Source organism: Xyrauchen texanus, chromosome 13, assembly GCF_025860055.1.
Source record: "Xyrauchen texanus isolate HMW12.3.18 chromosome 13, RBS_HiC_50CHRs, whole genome shotgun sequence".
NCBI lineage: Eukaryota > Metazoa > Chordata > Actinopteri > Cypriniformes > Catostomidae > Xyrauchen > Xyrauchen texanus.
Window position 1 is genome coordinate 27,261,825 of NC_068288.1, and position 21,224 is coordinate 27,283,048.

At 43.8% G+C, this 21,224-nt stretch overlaps 1 protein-coding gene across 1 annotated transcript in view; it reads left to right on the forward strand.

The window, feature by feature from the left end:
- Positions 1 to 21,224, forward strand: part of pik3r3b (phosphoinositide-3-kinase, regulatory subunit 3b (gamma)) — a 289,080-nt gene that overhangs the window by 100,094 nt on the left and 167,762 nt on the right. Inside the window, exons 3-4 of the mRNA XM_052140870.1 lie at positions 12,590 to 12,685; positions 13,213 to 13,290. Coding sequence (XP_051996830.1) covers positions 12,590 to 12,685; positions 13,213 to 13,290 — 174 coding nt within the window. The remainder of the gene's footprint in view (positions 1 to 12,589; positions 12,686 to 13,212; positions 13,291 to 21,224) is intronic.

The window sequence follows — 21,224 nt, forward strand, 5'->3', positions numbered from 1 at the left end:
CGCGGGTCCAGGTCTCTGTCGGTGCACCATTTTGAGAACACAGACCATTTTGACGCATAGAGTCTTCTTGTGGAAGGGGCTCTAGCGTGTATAATGGTATTTATTACTCCTTCTGGCAGAGCGACGGTAGTCGCTGATCACCCACGCATGCAGCCTCAGCTCTGCCAGGTGGGATGCCAGATTGTGCCGCAAGCTTGAGAGAGGAGATCTGCTCTCACTGGGATGGGCCACGGCGCTGTCAGTGACAGCTGCGTAAGCTCCGGGAACCATGTCTGATTCTCCCAACGCGGGCTATGAGGAGCACCGAAGTGACGCTGCTTCCTGATCCTCTGCATTACCTGTGGCAATAGCGCAGACGGGGAAGGCGTAAAGCGGGCCTCGGGCCAGTCCTGGGCCAGCTGCCCTCGCTGAGAAAAATATCGGGCAGTGAGAGTTCTCTTCTGACGCAAAGAGGTCTATCTCTGCTCTGCCGAATAGGTGCCATAACGCCTGGACTGTTTGAGCGTGCAGGACCATTCCCCTGGGGAATATTGTCTCTGGACAGTCTGTCCGGGCCGCCGCTCAGGTGGCCTGGCACGCGCGTCGCCCTCAGCGAGCGCAGGTGGCACTGGGACCAACTCAGTATGCGCTCCGCCAGATGGAAAAGGTTCCTGGATCTGACACCGCCCTGACGGTTTAGGTAGGATACCACAGATCTGTTGTCCGAACGGACCAGGACGCGGTGACCCTGAATGACCGGGAGAAAGCGCACGAGCGCAGCACTCGACCGCTATCATTTCCAGACAATTTATGTGAAGGAGCTTTTCCTGAACTGACCATAGGCCTAAAACCGAAAGCCCTCGCGAGACCGCTCCCAACCCGTGTTGGACGCTGCCTGTCGAGATGACTTTTCAGCGAGATACAGCTCCCATTGTCACTCCTCGCTGATACCACTCGCCACTGTCCAAGGCTGCAGAGCTGAAATACAGGTCTGAGTCACCTTGATGGGCTGGCGGCCTGTGGCCCAAGCCCGGCAAGACGCCGTGGTGCTTAGCCAATGCTGAAGCGGGCGATGTGCAGTAAACCCAGCTGAAGTACTGCTGCGGCTGAGGCCATGTAACCTAGCACTCTCTGGAATTTCTTCAGAGGCGTGAGGCTGTTCATCTGAAAAGATGCGCTAGTCGCTGAACACGGCGCGCGCTGTGTAGATAAGCGAGCCGCCATTGCCACGGAGTCTAGTTCTATCCCAAGGAAGGAAATTGTCTGACTGGGCTGTAGTGAGCTCTTGGTCCAATTGACTGCAAGACCCAAACTGTTCAGATGGCTGAGGAGAACTGCTCTGTGAGACAGAAGCTCCATATGTGACTGAGCCATAATCAGCCAGTCGTCCAAATAGTTCAGAATTCGCGAAACCCTGACTCAAGCAGGGGTGCGAAGCCGCGATCCATGCACTTCGTGAAAGTACGGGTGCTAAGGACAGGCCGAACGGAAGGACGGTGTATTGATAAACCTGGCCGCCGGCTGAATCTCAAGAATGGCCTGTGACAGGGATTTATCTGAATCTGAAAGTATGCATCTTTCAGATCGAGAGAAATAAACCAGTCCCCTGGCGCACATGCGCGAGGAGTTTCCTGATTGTAAGCATTTTGAACGGTCTTTTGCAAGCACCTTGTTCAAAACCCTGAGATCTAATATGGGTCTGAGGCCGCCGTCTTTCTTGGGAACAAGAAAATAACGGCTGTAAAGCCCCGACTCTCTCAGAGAGGGTGGCACTTTCTCTATGGCCCTTTTGCACAGAAGGCTTGCTATTTCTGAACGAAGCATGCACGCTAAGCTTCCGTGTTCACAGTGATTTCGAGCCAGCTCTGAAGCGAGGAGGGCGGCGATCGAACTGTAGCAAATAGCCCTGTTGTATTGTGCTTAACACCCACTTGGATATCCCTGGAATAGCTTCCCACGCTTTGAAGCGTAACGCTAGAGGGTGAATGGCCAATTCGCTCTGATTGCCGCACACAGAGCTGAACAAAATGTGTGAGCGTGTTTAGTGTGTTTATGCATGATTGCTCGCAGACAGCATGAACAGGCTGTTTTGTGAGTGACTTCCGATTGGAATGAATGGGGAAAGAGTCACATCTGTTACGTGATGCGCAAGCATAGTCATGGGCACGGGACTTACACACAGAGGAATGTTTGCTGGCCGTGTAACAGAGCGGGCAGAGAATGGGCGCCGCGACGTATTCGTGGGCGCATTTATTGACTCTAGCGCCGAGCGGTTCAGTAATCGCTTTATGTGAGCGTGCTCTGGTGGGGACACGAGACATGCAGTGCTTGTGTGCAGAAGTGAACACTGGATTGTGGGCACGCTTTCTACACATAGGGCTGGTCGTGTGACAGAGCTGCCAGAGAATGGGCGCACGACGCATTTGTGGGCGCCTTCATTGACTCTGATGCTCGAGCGGTTCATAACCGCTTTATGAGAGCGTGCTCTGATAGGGGCACGGGATGTGTTATGCTTGTGTGTAGGGGCTGAACACAGAGTTGTGGGCACATTTTCTACACATAAGACATGTTTGCTCTTTACAAGATTTATTTGGGTCGCCGTGAAAACGGCGCTTGAGTGCAGGCAAGCGGGCAGTGTCACCGGCTTGTTGGCTGCTAAATTCACCACTGCAGTAGCCTGAGAGAAGGGGACTGACAGGGGCTAAGCTTTGACGGTGGTCCGCCGCGGCGGAACTGAGCCGTCGCTTGTTCAACAAAGCTAGGAGGACTTCGGTTGTTCAGGTTTCAGCGCAATCTTAGGCCGAGGCCCGCGGGGGCGGTGGTCTACGGCGGCTGTCTGAGCGCGATCTGGGGCGGCCACCCTGTCGGCGCTGGGAAGTCTGGCTTTGTTGAGCTGGGCGCTGTGAAGATGCTCGTGCAGGAGGCTGGTTACGTGGGTGCCTGCAGAGGAGCTAGCGCGGCGAGGCAGGAAGAGATTCATGGCTTGGGTGGCTTTCTGGACTTCCAAAAATGGTCAACAATGCCACTTACCGCGGAACCGAAGAGACCGGACGGAGAGAGCGGCGCGTTGAGGAACGTGGAGCGCTCAGTTTCTCCCATGTCGGCTAGCGCTAGCCACAGGTGTCTCTCGGTTACAGTCAGCGAGGCCATGCACTTCCCTATAGCTTGGGCTGCAGCTTTGGTGGCGCGAAGGGCGAGGTCCGTCACGCTCCATAGATCTGTAACAGCCTCTGGGTGCCTGCCTCTCTCATCCCACTCCGAAGAAGGTCCGCTTGGAGGATCTGCAAGACGGCCATGGAATGCAGAGCAGATGCGGCTTGGCCGGGCGGCGGAATAGGCGCGCCAACACAGGCGGAAGTAGTTCTGCAGGCCTTAGACGGAGCACTGGTTTAGACCGCCATCTCGCGGAGGGCGGGCAAAGGTGTGCTGCTACCGAATCCTCGACCGGGGATGGAAGAGTAGCCCTTCTGGCGGCGCCGCCCACTGAAGCGAGAGCGGTGGAGACGTGGGATCGAGTCCTGGCCGAGAGAGCGCTGCTCCACGATTTAGAGAGCTCGGCGTGGAGTTCCGCAGGAAGGGAGTGGCCCGGCGCTGGCGCCGCGGTGACGGCTTTGAAGAAAACAGCCGCCGAGTCTGTTGGGAGCCTGCTCAGGGGCGGTGACCACTGAGCCCGAGGCGGTCGACGGCCTGTGTGAGGAGGCGTATCAGTTCCCCTTCGACCGGGCGCGGGTTCTGCTGGATTCCTGGGCCGTTGAGGAGGCTTGTGACCACTCCTCGCTGTCCGAAGCCATGATGGAACAGCAGCCTTTGTCCTCCGCCTCGCTCTCCGAGGTGGCAGCAGTGCGGCCGCCGGCGGCAACTGCGCGTCCCGGGGCGGGGAGGGTGAACGCGATGCCGAGGGAGGGGCTCCGGCGAGACAGTCGCTTCTAAAACCGGTTCCGGCAGCCTTTGGGAGCGGCGCTTCCGGCGCGGCGAAACAGAAGGCGCGGCAGCTCGGTTTTGCATACTTCGAGTCGAGCCCGCAGGGTCGACATCGAAGCTCCTCGCAGAGGTCGCATCCGCCGTCAGCAGGGCGAGCTCTGCATGCCCCAGTCCCAGGCAGAGAGCGCAGATGATGTGTCGGTCTCCGGCGCTGAGAGGAGCGCAGCATGAGCCGCAGGAAGTGCGAGGCATCTTTAAAAGACGCCGATACTCTTTTGTGAAGTTCGCTGAGGAACTTAGCTTGCTCTAAAAAGGATACGTCACCGGATGGCGTAGCTCGCAGGATGGCTGAAGGTGGCGAAGATGGCCGGCTTCTTCGAGCTGTCCACGCTTGCTAGATGCCCCTCGAACGGCGACGCGGCTTCCAGTTCAGAGATGCGAAGAGCTTCACTGAAGAGATGAAAATCAGGGTTCCAGCCTACGTAACTACGCTTATATGCACTCTAGTCACGCCCTTTTGGCGGGCTTTGATGCAGTGAGCGCGGACGCCTCTCATTGGATGCGAGTTCGCCCAAGCTCGTCTATAGGCTGCAGCAGTTGCCGCAGAGCAACCAATGAGCTCGCTAGCTAGCCCGCTCAAGGTCTGCAGCTGCCGCACTGCGTTGACAATGGATACAAAATTAAGGATAATTTTTTAGCTTCAATATCTCAGAAAAGATGAATCTTTCCCGTAGCATAAGCTAGCTTACGCAATACGAGAGAACCTCTCGTAAGAGAACATCCCCCACACCATTACACCACCACCACCAGCCTGCACAGTGGTAACAAGGCATGATGGATCCATGTTCTCATTCTGTTTACGCCAAATTCTGACTCCAACATTTTTCCAGTCTTCAACTGTCCAATTTTGGTGAGCTCTTGCAAATTGTAGCCTCTTTTTCCTATTTGTAGTGGAGATGAGTGGTACCCGGTGGGGTCTTCTGCTGTTGTAGCCCATCCGCCTCAAGGTTGTGTGTGTTGTGGCTTCACAAATGCTTTGCTGCATACCTCGGTTGTAACGAGTGGTTATTTCAGGCAAAGTTGCTCTTCTATCAGCTTGAATCAGTCGGCCCATTCTCCTCTGACCTCTAGCATCAACAAGGCATTTTCGCCCACAGGACTGCCGCATACTGGATGTTTTTCCCTTTTCACACCATTCTTTGTAAACCCTAGAAATGGTTGTGCGTGAAAATCTCAGTAACTGAGCAGATTTGAAATACTCAGACCGGCCCGTCTGGCACCAACAACCATGCCGCGCTCAAAATTGCTTAAATCACCTTTCTTTCCCATTCTGACATTCAGTTTTGAGTTCAGGAGATTGTCTTGACCAGGACCACACCCCTAAATGCATTGAAGCAACTGCCATGTGATTGGTTGATTAGATAATTGCATTAATGAGAAATTGAACAGGTGTTCCTAATAATCCTTTAGGTGAGTATATATGAGTGTAAGAATGTCCCTGCTGAAAAAGAAACCCATCTTAAACCAGGCTAAACTTGTTTGCTGGTCTTAACTGTTTTTGAAATAATTAAGTGGTTTCCAGCATGGCTAAGCTGGTCTAGCTAGCTGACAAGTACCAGTAAAACTCCTCTAAAACCAGCAAACAGACAAGCCTTAACAGGCTGGAAGACCAGCTAGAACCAGTTTGAATACAATCTTGCCTCTGAATGTCTTGTCAGTGTGTTCGTAAAAACGGAAATTGATATTTTATGTAAATTGAGGAATTATCTGTCCAAATGTCACTCTGTGGCTTTATAAATCACATATAAATGATTAAAAGTAATGTAACAATCTCCCGTATTAGACAAAAATAAACACCTTAGACCAGCTTAAGATTGTTTGCTGGTTTTAGCTTGTTTAAGCTGGTCTAGCTGCTCTCCCAGCCTGGCAAAGCTGGTGTTTAGCTGGTATAGCTGACAAGTGCCAATAAAACCCCTCTAAAACCAGAAAACAGACCAGCCTAACCCGGCTAGAATACCAGCTAAGACCAGCATGAAAACAACTTTGCAGTCATGCGAATGGAAATTTGGTATAAATTGATGGATTATAGGTCCAAATATTACTGTGGCTTTATAAATCACATTACATTAACATAAGTGAGTGTCATGATGTTACTGCTGAAAGACCAGCCTACGTTAAACCAGCTTAACCTAGCTGGACTTCCAGCATAACTAGCTGACAAGTGCCCAAAACCCCTATTAAACCAGCAAACAGACCTGCCTGAACAGGATGGGAGATCAGCTAAAACCAGCAAACCATCTTAGGCTGGTTCAAGCCATTTTTTAAAGAAGGTTTTTTGTAAATATCTGTTTGTGACGAGGAAGAGGGTGGGACCGGGCCGTGACTACCGGGCCGTGACTATGCACGCCCGGCCCCAAACCGGCTAATCAACTGAGGAGAGGGATAAATGCAGCGAATGTGGCAGTTCAGAAGAGAGAGAGCCTCGTGCAGCTGCCGTTTGTGTGTGTTTGTGTATTTATGCCTTTTAAGTTTAAAATAAATATTATTTTGACAGTTCAACCGGTTCCCGCGTCCTCCTTTCCCAACCTTTACCTTGTTACAGTGGTGCTGAAAACCCAGCTTTGGCAAGGAACTATTGTCTGAAGGACTGGCAGCATTAGACAAAGACTGCATCTTACAGTTCCTTGAGCCCGATTTGAGTTGGCCACTGAGAGCGTTTTACTTTAGTTTGATCTGTTTGTGCGTGACGGAAATAAATTCTAACATCAACGGTTTGCTGTCTCCTGACTCCTCTATTGCCCACGAACTAAGATCCTTTAGACTGTCCTTCTTTACTTACTCCAAAGCCCTTTTGTCCGAGGCCATATTGACTTACCCACAAGAGACAGACTGGCATCCAAGTGAACTCTTGTGATGACAATATCCAGCTAGTTTTCTCAGATGTGTGTCATGGTCTGCGTCCCACTAGAGCAGAGGCAGGGTGTCACGTGAAGGGTGCTGCCATGTTTGTTCCTCATATGGGCAGGTTGTCAATGACATAGCATTTTGCATGGATAGCAACACTTAGGGGTTGCAACGTGGCATTTAGAATCAGACCCCCTCAAGGAGTTTAACCATGGAGGTCTGAAGACTTACGTAAAGATATATGGTCACACTCCCCAACTGTAACCTCTGGAGAAGGTCAGTGCTCAGTGGAAGGACAGTGAAGATGCCAGGGAAAATGGTGGTTATGATAAATTAGCTTTGTAATTAATTCTGCTGGTGGACATACCTGTAGTACATATAATATACTGATGATTTAACAACCCATTTGGACAAAATGTTTATATTTTCTTAGTTTTTATTAGTTTTTTTTACTAAATTAATTTGAAATGGATATATTTGTAGACAAAGATCTCAGCTAACAAAACCTGTAAGGGAACAGATTTTTATAAATACACTTTTATCTGATAATTTACATTTATTTACCTATAACTTACTGTCATTTGTGTTAGCTATGTCAGACACACAAAGAGCATGCATTTTTAACTTGATCCATCTAAAAAGAGAGTTAAGTCTTTAATGATCTAATTATGGTGTTCAGTAAAGTAATTAAGTGATAAAATAAATGTTCTTTTTATTTCTGTTTTCATACTATTCTGAAAATTCTGACAGAGTTGGTAAAAATTTATTTTTACATCTTAACCATGTGTTGTACACTGGAGCCATTTAGTTTTTTCTCAGTTGAAGCTGCCTCTTTAACCTAAACTCAAATGCCAAAATGATTCCACATTTATAACAGAAATTAACATAATGGGATTTATGGAGTTGACATGTTGAAGCTGTAAAAGCAGAGACTTCAACATTGTTTAAAATATGAAATAAATATCAAACTTATCAGACCATGTGTCCTACCATTGCATCCACAATGAGCAGGAAGTGGGAAAGGGGTACTAAGAGTTATAGCTGATCATGATATTGTCTAAAAATAGTTGAAGCATAGTGAGGACACAACTTTGATAGACCGTTATACATATATATATATATATATATATATATATATATATATATATATATATATATATATATATACACTATGAATTTGTTGCATTCTTAAACAATTTGTTTGGCAGTTCAACATTGTGACCTCTTGCTGAGGACTGTGATTCCCAGTGTAGAGCATGCATTTAAAAAAAATTATAATTAAATTATTTAAAAATATAAGTAAAAAATGCCCTGAGTAAACACATTTCCTTTATACTTAACTTTTCTAGTATTTTTATTGTTAATTTCTTGATTTTTAAAATAAAGATGACTTTGTATGTAAGACATATGTTTTTCCCTTATCTCAAGAATCAGTGTCCTATGAAAGGAAACGTCTCAGGTTACTTAACTGTAACACCTGTTCCCTGATAAAAGCGGAACGAAATGGTGCGCCGACTTAGCGCTTTGGGAACAACTTTTGGTGTGACCAGCTGTGATTAGGTGTGCAACACATCAATGAAATTGACCAGAATTTATAGCCTTTGCTGGTGACATCATTGGATGCACCTGTAGCAGGGCTATAAATAGATGCGTCACAGGTGCATCGTCAGGTATTTTGTCTGAAGAGCAGTCCTGGGGCATCCCAGTGCAGCAATGAAGCGCAGCATCTCGTTCCGCTTTTATCAGGGAACAGGGGTTACAGTTAAGTAACCTGAGACGTTCCCTGTCAAAAAGCTACACTTTGATGCTGCGCTGACTCAGCGGCTCACTCTACTCAGAGGAGGCGACCCCTCTGGTAGAGTGAGCCCTGATACCTACTGGTGACGCTTGAACGTGCGCCTCGTAGGCCAGGGCAATAGCGTCCCTCACCCAATGCGACATAGTCTGCTTGGTGGCGGCCGCCCCCCTGTTGTGGCTCCCATGGCAAACGAATAGTTGCCCTGACTTACGCCACTGGCTAGTGTGGTGGACATAAGTCTGAAGGGCATGGACTGGACAAAGTCTGTGAAGACTTTCCTGCTCCGGCGTTGTAAACGGAGGGGAGCAGAAGGATTCGAGAGTGACCGGATGTACAGTCGAGAAAGGAACATTAGCCAGGTAGTCAGGATGAGGGTGCAAAATTGCTTTAGCCATGCCTGGGGCAAAATCTAAGCAGGCTGGTAACACAGACAGAGCCTGTAGATCCCCAATTCTTTTAAGTAATTGCCATAAGAAAAAAAAACATCTTGAGAGTCTGAGACTAGAGGTTCTAAGGGGCCTCAACCAGACCCTCAAGGACTATTGCTAAGTCCCATGAAGGGATCCTGGTCCTAGCAGGAGGTCTCAGTCACATGGCTCCACGAACGAAGCGAGCGAGCAGAGGATGTCTCCCCAACGTCACCCCATCAATCAAGGTGTGGCAAGCCGATAGAGCGGCCACAAAATCCCTGAGAGTGGCGGGGTATGTACCTGCTAATAATTTTTCCTGCAGAAAGTCCAGAACTGAAGCAATCTGGCAGTTAACTGGATCTGCATTATGTGCACTGCACCATCTTTCAAAGACACCCCATTTATTGGCGTAACTTCTAGTAGAGGGAGCCCTAGCACTTAGAATGGTCTTGATAACTTCAGGTGAAAGCCCAGTGTCCCTCAGTTGGTACTCTTCAGGGTTCCACAGCTCGGGCCGGGGATGAAATATTGTCCCCTACGCTTGAGACAGAAGGTTCCTCCTGTCCGGAATCGCCCAAGGCGAGCCGTCGAGGAGAGAAATTATATCCGAGAACCATACCCTGTTCGGCCAATGCGGCGCTATCAGTAAGAGGCAGGACCCTTGCTGGTGAGCTCTGGCCAAGACTTCCGGGAGCAGAGAAACCGGGAAAAAGCATACAGGCACATTCTGGGCCATGTATGTGCCATCGCGTCCAGACCCAGGGGGGCTGGGTGACTCAGAAGGACATGGCGCTGTCTGTTGGGAGGCGAAGAGGTCCACTTCTGCTCTTGTAAAAATCTCAACCAGATTTGTTCCACTACCTCTATTTCAGGGCCAGAAATACAGCCATCAACTCGAGACAGTTAATGTGACAATCGAGCTGACGACCCTCCCATTCCCCTTGAGCTGGACAACCACTTAAGACTGCTATCCAGCCCATCAGGGAGGCGTCTGTCCTTAGAAACCTGCAACGGCAAGACACACCTAGAGTGGGTCTGAACCACATAGAAAGGGTATGTAGCACGTGGTCTAGGGGATTGGCCCTTGGATGAAATTCCCTGGCTTTGAGCAACAACTGAAACAGTCTCATGTGCAGAAGGCCCAAATTTATCACCAAGGACGCAGATGCCATGAGACCTAGTATTTGTTGGTACTGATTTACAGTGCAACCTTGGCCTAGTCTGACTTTGCTCAGGGTGTTCTGAATGGACATGATTCGAGTGGGAGACAATTGTGCCCACATCGTGATCGAATTCCATACAACGCCCAGATAGGTGATTCCCTGAGTGGGAGAGAGAACGCTCTTTTTGACATTGAGTCTCAGACCCAGAGAAACCAGATGAGCTAAGACGATATCCCTCTGCTGTAATGCCAGTTCTGTGCTTGTGACTGTGCTAGTATCTACCAGTCATCTATGTAATTTAGAATGCGGATGTCCCAGAGTCACAAAGGGGCCAGTGCTGCATCCATGCATTCCGTGAATGTGTGGGGTGATAAGGCTAGACCGAATGGAAGAACCAGATATTGGAAAGCTTCACCCTCGAAAGTGAACCTCAGGAACTTCCTGTGTTGTGGCAGAATTACAATATGAAATTATGCGTTCATGAGATAGATCGTGACCAACCAATCACGGTGTTGGATTTGAGACACGACCGTCTTGATGGTTAGCATCTTGAACTTGATCACCCTCGGAGTAATTCAAGCCTTGAAGGTCTAAAATTGGACGCAACCCCCCATCCTTCTTGGGAACCAGGAAGTATCTGCTGTAGTAACCTGACTGTCTCTCTGGAAGGGGAACATGTTCTATGGCCCCTTTGACCAAGAGATTTTGCAGTTCTTTCCACAGTAGACGTGCTTGCTTTGGTTTCACAGTAGTGTGAACCACGCCGTTGAACCACGCAGGACGGCAAACAAATTCAATTCTGTAGCCTTTTTCTACTGTTCTTAGGACCAACAGAGAAACACCTGGCAGTAGTTTCCACGCTGCCAGGTTCTCTGAGATGGGTATTGATTCTGATACTTCCTGTTTGAGGGGATTTTGAGTGTCCTGGACTACGGCAAGAAGCAACGGAACACTCAACATTTAGCTGCAAACCGCTAACTCCCGAAACACCAGAGGTGGCGGAAATGGAGTGGTTTCATGGGTGTATCGGGAGGGTACAGGTGGATGTTTCACATGACCCGTCCCAAGGGGGTCTACCCCCCACAAGGCTGGGTGTAAAACTGTCAGGGTTTTTCCCTTTTTAGAAATAACTGCCCTGAGGTCTTGCTTTGGGGGCTGCTGAGGATGACGAACCGGCCTCCAGTCTTTACGAGGGGGAGCACGATTCGCCACACTTTGTTTTTGAGCCTCCCATCTTGAAGGACCGGGGCAGGGCTGGGTGGCTGACGGCCCCGCCCCCTGAGTGCGGCGAGGAAGGAATTGCCTGAAGGCTTCCTCGTGGCTTTTTGCCTCCTGGAATCTGGTGATAACTACATTCATAGTGTCACCAAGTAAGCCAGAAGGTGAAACCGGGGCATCGAGAAGGAAAACTTTGTCCTTATCTCTGATGCCCGACAGGTTGAGCCATAAGTGTCTCTCAGTGCGGACTAAAGCAGACATAGCCTTGCCAATGCCGCGAGCCGTCTGCTTGGTCGCGCGGAGAGACAGATCCTTGACTCGACGAAGCTAAGAGAAAGCCTCTTCATCGACCATGTTGCCCGGACTCAGGTCCTTCAACAGATCAGTCTGGTATGCCTGTAACACTGCCATAGTGTGCAGGGCAGCACCAGCCTGACCTGCTGCCTGATAAGCTTCCCCACAAGCGTGGAGGTGGTCCTGCATGGCTTTGTGGGGAGAGTTAGTCTCTCCCGATGCAAAAATTCAAGCAGCTCACCTTTGTTTGATGGCTTGTGGCCATCCATCTTCCTCTTGATCACATTCCAGAGGTTTTCAATGGGGTTCAGGTCTGGAGATGGGGCTGGCCATGACAGGGTCTTGATCTGGTGGTCCTCTGTCCACACCTTGATTGACCTGGCTGTGTGGCATGGAGCATTGTCCTGTGTGTGTATGTGTGTGTGTGTGTGTGTGTGTGTATATATATATATATATATATATATATATATATATATATATATATATAAAAGAGTAATAGTTTTTTGACACAGCATGTCCACAGCTACCATTTTAGGAAAAAATCATAATTTAGTAATTCATGGATAATCATTAGCCAAATAATTTATATGGTTTTATACATTGGCAATTTACCAATATTAATGAAATAACTTTTTTGGACCTGTATAAGTATTCTTTGACATAAAATGTATTATACCAGCTATGTTGGAAATTGTATTTGACATGCCAAAAATTATGTTGCATATCTACCATGCCTGAGTGAATGTGACAACCTGACTGTTCCCTATGGAGAGATGAGATGTGGGCTTACAGGCAGCCACCTAATCAGGGAATTTTGGTCTAACTATTGGGATTTCTCATCATCACATCCGTCTGTCTCTCTCTCTGTCTCTCTGTCTGTCTCTGCCCCCTCTCTCTATCAGGCCCCTGTGGAAAGGGAGATGTTGTAGAGCAGTGTGCTCTGCCTGACCTGGCCCCAGCAGTAGTTCTCAGGCTGACGGAGACTCTGGAGAGACAGGGTGAGTTTTCCCCTTCCCCTCTAAATTATCCCTTCAGTGAGAGTCATTAACTGCATTTTGATGTCTTAAGATGTCATTGAAAGCATCTTTTAAAAATGTTACTCCTTGGACTAAAAAAGGATGAGGAATGGTATATTGCTTACTTTATATATGAGATATTACTTGCATTATTTGCATATTTTGTTGTATTAAAGTATTCAGAATTATTTTTAACTAAGCGTTAAATGCAGAATTTCGTCATTACCATGACTCTTACTAAATTTACCATGGAATGGCCATGTTTGTTTGTTTTTTTTGGACATGGTCCGATTGTAATACCATAGTATTCTTTGAAATATTTTTGAGTACTATGTTAGTGACATTGCTACAAATAAAACTTTTTTATCTGATACAGACTATGTGATACTATCATTTTCATAAGTGATATTGATTCCCCCCATTTCAAATTTATTGAAAGGTTGCACTTTACATGTGGTAAGACATATCAGAGTATAAATCTGACCTTTGACCTCTGTCCTGTACTCAAGGCTGGGAGAATGAACCTCTGTATCGAACCGCCCAGGACTCCACTGGACCCCCAGAATTATATCAGGCTTTGGAAACAGGTCAGTCCTGACATGCATGTTCACAAGTGATTTATCTTGTGCATGCTAATAGTAAAGTGTCTGTAAAATAGTGTATATAGCCTCATTTTCCATAATATGCATCTATTAAGAGTCTGTAAATGTGTTTTACAACAACCAACCAATCAACCAAGTTTCACAACAGACAGTTTACATGACTTGGCTTGTTTAGCAAGCCTTGACTCAGTCTAACTTCTAACATGATAAAGTGTTTTTGAAATCATGAATGGCTTATAATTTATTTAGACGTCTGAATAAATTACAGGTAAAAGTTGCTTTAAAGTCTTTGTAAATTAAAGGGAAGATAGATGCAAGGCAAAAGTGTTTATATACAAAGTTTGTAAAGAGCACTTGGGTAACTAACTGCTTGTGTTAGCTGTTCAAAAGTTTTCAAATTTTAGTTGAAGTTCATATTTCATGCCACAAGAGAGAGCTCTGGCTCTGTACTTTTTTGGGAGGCGCTGCTTCCAAAAAAAAAAAAAAAAACTCAGCACTACCATTAAATGAGATTAAACACACACATTTACACAAATACTCTTCCGCTCTACTAAAATGATTAGGTTGACCATGAATTTCCACAGTAGAGGAAGTTTTCGTTTTATAGTGGTAATTCACTTATGTTAAATAAGCACATTTTTCAAACTGAGAATTGTATTATAATCTAAGGAGGGACTGTGATAGAGATTGTGCTTTCAACAAAATCTGCTGCCAGGGAAAAGCAGGTATAGATGGTGTAGCAACAACTACATTAAACCCCCCACCTTTTTGACTCTACTGTATATATAGGACATAAGTGCACCATTAAAGTCGTTGTTGTCACAACTTCACCATTACAATCTTATAAATTATTTCCAGGTTGACAATGTCACATGTGCACATACATGACCTGGGGATGTGTTCATGTCATGTCACTTTCTCAGGAGTACATGCACATGCTCTGACACACATACACAAACACACAAATCCATAAATGGGCAAAGGGTCTTTCATGAGTTGCTGCACAGATTCTGAAATATATGAATTCTGACATATAAGTACTCAGTTTTCTACCTGAACTGAGGTACATGTATGGAAAGGGTGGGTAGGATGGAGTTAGGCAGATGGTGAATGGCTGATATCTATGTGCTCTGACAGTGTGTTCAGACCAGTTTACAGTTGGGTTTAAGAATAGCCTTTTTCCCCCATGGGTCTCCTACATCGATTTGAGTTTTATGCCCAGTTTGTCTCACAGGGTCTCCTTCATATGTTTGAGGGATGTACTACACTCATCTAGTCTCCTTTCAACATGTCTCAGAGGTATAAATTGGATTTAGATTTAGACATTCTGTAAATCTTAAAAGATTTTAAAACTATAAATATATCACTCAAAATTGTCAAACTTTGTGGAACATGTGCATTGTTACGGACAAAATTATGAACTACACCTGTGGTTAGTCTGCTAGGACACCTGTGTGCAATTTTTAGGGTTATTGATTTCATACATTCACTTAAAATTACCTTGGGAGCTGTCGGTTTTAGTTGAAAAAATTTCGACAAAAAAGTTAACTTAGTTCTGAGAAAAGGCCTAGCATCATTTGTGTGCAGATACCACTTGGTTCAATATTTTGTATTTGTATGCAATGATATGTATTGAAATATATGCATTTTTTAAGTGTGACTTAAAGGTTCAAAAAGTGTCCTAATAGTTTCTGGGCCCACTGTAGAAATACATTACATAAACTTCCATATACTTAATGTATAACCATAAGTCTAACCTTTGACCGGACTTAACAGTATTAAGCCAATCATGAAATTTTACTAAATTTATCCAGTGCTCATTTCCTTTAGTTATGTAATGGTTTACTTACACAATGTGGAAATAGTCACACCATTGCATGCACTCTCATCAGTGTTTTGGCAGACACGCACCATGGTTGCCATTTAAAAGTCCAGCCAAGAAGTGGTGAAGTCCAGTGGCCACAGAAGTCTAGAGACAACATTACATCACCCGTGCTAGAGCTTGCATTAACCAACCACCGATTTGTGAATCAACAGTGTGTTGTCATGGAGATGGCAAGCTGTTTTAACCTTGGGGTTGCATCTTTCTCTAAACAAGAAAGAAAGAGAGAGAAAGGGAAATATGTGCTCTGTAACAAAACTTAGTGAGCTGCCTACATAGGCAGCATTTTAAGCCATCCTAAGGGCACTTTTGATTTGAAGGCTATTCCAATCAGGCAATAAATTATGCTGCCTCTTTCATGTCTTTCACGGAGAATGCAATCCCGTTGTGACAAACTCAGTGAAACAATATATCCAAGATGGTGGATGAGGCAAGAGAAATGGCAGTTATAAATGATGGTTACATTCAGTGCTGAAATATATCAATAATGTTTTTTTTTTATAAAATATATATTATTTTACTAGAGCTGTCAATCGATTAAAAATTTGTATCGAATTATTACATGGTGCCCCGATTAATTAATCATGATTAATCGCATATACAAATATTTGGTGAGAAAGCCCCTCATATAACAATAATTAAATATATAATGATGAAAAGATTATACATAGTTATCTTTAAAAATGTAACAATTATATATATATATATATATATATATATATATATATATATATATATATATATATATATATATATATATATATATATACTGTTTATATAAAATATTCAGATAATTAAAATGCATTACATTCTTGTGGCAGAAGAGTTAATCATTGATAAGACGATACAAAAAGTGGCTTTATTGTACTGCAATGTATTGTTTACTAGCATATTATTGAACATAAGCCAATCATTGACATACAGTTCACAGCAATCCATTTCACAAGTGAATTTGTCAATCAGTTGGAGATTTATTATGAGGGCTTGTTTAAGGACCCATGAATTTACACCTGTATCAGTCATGCTAGCGTCTCATAAACATAAAATTTTTAGGTCATTGTGTCAAGTTAAATATAGTTTATATAGTATATTAAATATAATATACTCAATCTTTGAACACATCTTGAGATCACTCCATCAAGTGTTTTGAACGCAAGAACGTAACGCATGTCTGTGTTGTTGCTGCTGAAGGTTGTTTTCTTCACTGTATAAACTGTGCCTTTTTTACACAGCTGAAGTTTCAATTACTGCCCTCTGGAGTAAACAGGTGGTACGACAACCTTGCATTTCTCAGGAATCTTCCTTATACTGGGGCATGTTTTAATTGCGTACATTTTTTTAACACGTTATTTTTTACACAATTAATCACACTGAATTAACGCGTTATATCGACAGCCCTATATTTTAATCAAATCAAATCACTTTATTGTCACACTACCATGTACACAAGTGCAACAGTAGGTGAAAGTCTTGTGTGCAGTTCCGAGCAACATAGCAGTCATGACAGTGGCGAGACATATACCAATTACAATAAACAACATATTTACACAACATAATTTACATATCAAATGTACATACTTACACAACACAATATAATATACAATGTACAGTAAACAATACACACAATATAGAATACACATACAAAAAAAATAAGAAATAATGAGTTTATAAAAAATATATATACAGTAGTTGAATTGAGGAGAATATAATTATGACAGTCCAGTGTGAGATATAAGATTAATAAAGTGCAGTGCTGATTATTGATCGTGAGAGATTAAGTGTTTAAAAGTCTGATTGCTTGGATGAAGAAGCTGTCATGTAGTCGCGTGGTGCGCGTCCTGATGCTGCGATACCGCCTGCCTGATGGTAGCAGTGAGAGCAGCCCATGACACGGGTGGCTGGAGTCTCTGATGATCCTCCGAGCTTTTTTCACACACCACCTGTTATATATGTTTTACCTAATAGTTGTGTGTGATGTGTATTTTTAGGCTTATTAGATTGTTGAGTTGGTAGCTTAGCAACATGCTAATGACAAACTCTTTTGACATTCAAGTCTCATGTGCTGAGGATTATTGTTTATTCTGAGTTGCTCTCTAGGTAGTGTATACCTAAATAGTCACATAGAAAGTTTCCATGGTGGCTTGGAAGCAGACTGCCTATGCAGGCGAGGAAGTTCACAGTGAGGGTTTTGGAGCAGTGTGATGGTAATGCATGCATGTAGGAGGCAGAAAAGAGGAGAGCTGGGAGAGTGATGACTCATGACTCTGGTATATTGAAGATCGCCGAGTGCGCATACATTAAATTCAAACTAATGGTCAAGGAGGATTGACAAACATTTGCATGTATGCATGAATATGCATGCATTTGGTGTACAGTAATAGCTCACAAGCATGTATACACAAGTACACAGTCGACAGGTTTAAAAACAGGTTCCAGCTCCTGTCTCCCTGGATACAGTGACAAGCACACAGCGAGTTCGTCTGACCCGTGCCCTATCGATAATACGAAAGCAAGTCCTTTTCTTTTGACTCGCCTTGTATTTTTCATTCTGTCATTCATCATCATCCCATTTCTTCTCTTTTTCCTGCTTGACAGAAGCTGAGCTCAGCAAATCACAAATTAAAAACACTGTTCTCATCTTCCGCACTTTCTGCTCACCCATTGGCTGCCAATGATGTCATCCTGTCTCATATACATTAGTCAATAACCTATTAGAGTCCAGCATTTTACAGTCGGTGTGGGCAGAGAGGGCTTCTGCCACTTGAGCTCTTCCACACCCTTTGTTTTATTAGAGTCTTTTAGTGATTGCCTTGATTAACACACCAGCTCGGCCCTAAAGTCCTAAAGATTTCAGAGGGGAAATGGTTCATTGCCCCTGGGAGCACTTTGTACTGCATGTGGTGTTATAATTGTTTTTCACTGCAAATGATGCCAATGTCCTTTTTCTGTCTGTTAATGAAGACAGCATATGAAGACAATAGAATTGCAATCATTTGTTCATATTTTTGTAAGAGATAATTAAAATGTTGTCCTCATATACTCATCCTTGTGTTGTTTCAAACTCAAATAAACTTACATTCTTCCATGTACAACATCAAAAAGGATAGGTTATACAGAATGTTATGTACTGACAGCCTCAGTCACCATGCGTTTTCATTTTATGATGTCTGCAGCTGTCATTCCCTAACATTCCCTAACATTTTGTTCCACAGAAGAGAGAAAGTCATACATATTTGGATTTACATGAGGGTCAGTAAATTATAGAATTTTCTTTTTTGGGTTAACTATTAATATGGTATTTCATTTGGGGTATGCAATGCATGATATGCAAACTGGCATTCACGTTACATTACCCATGAACATAACCTATGATTAATGTAATTCACATATAAGCTATGTATCAGCATGTAATTTCAGTGGTTTTTGCCGTTCCAATATGCACACACAGAGAGATTTGATGTAGATTGTCTCACCTTTCTGCAAGATTGCACTGGCCTCTAGTTTTGTTTACAATCACTCTACTTCCAGGCACAATTCATCCATGTCATCCTTTCTCTGTCTATCTCTCTTTCTCTTCCTCTCTGAAGATACAACCTTGGAAGTGATCACTAACCATGGTGTCATAACTTGACTGCTTTCTCTCACTCACTCACATGTGCACATACCTAGTCTTGTCCAGACTCCTCCCTTGTTTAGCCTTTTTTCCTGACAGAGATGTACCGACCAATTCCTCTGCTTTGACAGAGTTGGTCAGAGAGGTGTGCTGTTTAGGTCTTAGCTGTGATTATAAAAAAAGGATGATCTGACTCCTAATATGGCCTATCGCCATTTCGTTAACAGAACTAAGAAGCGCCTACTGTAAAGGACATTTTGACAAACAAAAGAAAAATACATGCAAATAAGCAAACCTGCACCTTACACTTTTATGCACACATGCACTTACATATGCACTCATATTATAAATATAATTCTAGTTTACTCATCTATCTATCTATCTATCTATCTATCTATCTATCTGTCTATCTATCTATCTGTCTGTCTGTCTGTCTGTCTGTCTGTCTTACTATGGTTATCTGAATTACCATAGACTTTGTCAGTTTGAACCATTCTGGCCATTCTCTGTTTACCTCTCTCATCAACAAGGCATTTCCGTCCACAGAACTGCCACTCACTGGATGTTTTTGGCATAATTCGGAGTACATTCTAGATACTGTTGTGCGTGAAAATCCCAGGAGATCAGCAATTACAGAAATACTCAAACCAGCCCATCTTGGCACCAAGAATCATGCCACGGTCCAAATCACTGAGATCACGTTTTCCCCCATTCTGATGGTTTAAGTGAACATTAACTGAAGCTCCAGACCCGTACCTGCATGATTTTATTCACTGCTGCCACACGATTGGCTGATTAGATAATCGCATGAATGATTGTTGGTGCAAGACAGACTGGTTTGAGTATTTCTGTAACTGCTGATCTCCTGGGATTTTCACACATAACAGTCTCTAGAATTTACTCAGTGTGTGCTAACTGAGTGTTAGTTCTGCAGACAGAAACACCTTATTGATGAGAGAGGTCAACAGAGAATGGCCAGAATAGTTAGAACTGACAAAGTCTATGGTAACTCAGATAACCACTCTGTAAAATTGTGGTAAGATGGTTTGGCGCTGTTTTGGCGGCACAAGGGGTAACTACACAATATTAGGCAGGTGGTTTTTATGTTGTGGCTGATCAGTGTAAATGCAGTGCTGTTGTTTAAGTTACTTTATTGTAGAGCTCTACTTTTTGTTGCCAATGTCAGACACTGTTGTGCCATTTATGTATGATTTAAAAGACATTTATGTCATAAGGCTTTGCATTGTATCGTATCTTTCGTAAATGTATGTATCATGTGGTATATGTCTGTCTGTCTGTCAGGCAGGCTCTCGTTCTGTCTTTTTCACATTACTTTCAAACAAAATAAATGCAGTGCTGTTGTTTAAGTTACTTTGTTATAGAGTTCCCCTGCAGGTACTTGAGGTGACAATGGGGGTACGCGAATGACATTCTGAGATTTACCGTTCTTTCAATTTTATCACAGTCTAAAATAACATTCAAACCCAGTTCATGTATTTCTCACTGGCCAACGGTATTTTGTGTGCCCTCTAGTGTAGAAACACCAAAATGGTTGTGTCATAAAGGTCAGAAAAATATGCAATGAAATAACCAGATATTTTGCGGTTAAAAAATGCATTTACTCATGCATCGTGCATTACAAATGTATATTTTTTCATCAGCCCAGTGCTAGGTGACGAAGCTAAGTGATAGCAAGTAAAATACTTCACTGTTTTACCAGACTTGCACATGTCAGTCGTCCACGATTTTAGTTTAGTTTATAGTTTTTTTCACTGTTTAAAATGTAATTTGTATTTAAGATTAGATGCATAGGCAGTTTGCATGGTATATCAGTGATGGTTTTCCACATTCACACGCAGTAATTTTCAATCACATTTCCTCGCAAGGTAGAGACCTGTTTTTACATTGTTGCATGATGCTCAACCTTGCTAACAGTGTCAAATGTGACATAAAAAGCAATTGCACAGATACATTTTAATACTTTTAATTGCATCAAAACCTTTTAAAACTTCCGGTCAGGCCTTGTCAAGCCAACATCAAAGTGTGTCTTGGCAAAATGTACTTAATTGGATCTATCCGACTTCTTGTAAATTAATTGTAACTGGGTGGACCCCGTTGCTAAACACAGAATATAGGTATTGTTGACATATAAATGTGCTCAGTCATGCATAAATAATCATGTAAATAATTAATATGTCTGAGGTCAGAAAGATGCATAGGTATGGAATAAACTGTTTTTGCAGCATAGTTCCAACCAATGGTCTTTTTGGACTAGAGAGGAAATTTTGAGTTTTGAAAGTTACATTATGTTTTCACAGTGCTTTATTTTATTTTTCAAACGATCAAGGAAATGATTAATGATATGACCCCTTTAGAACTAAATAGCCTTGATTAAAAGCATGTTTTATAATTGGAAGAGCTCTG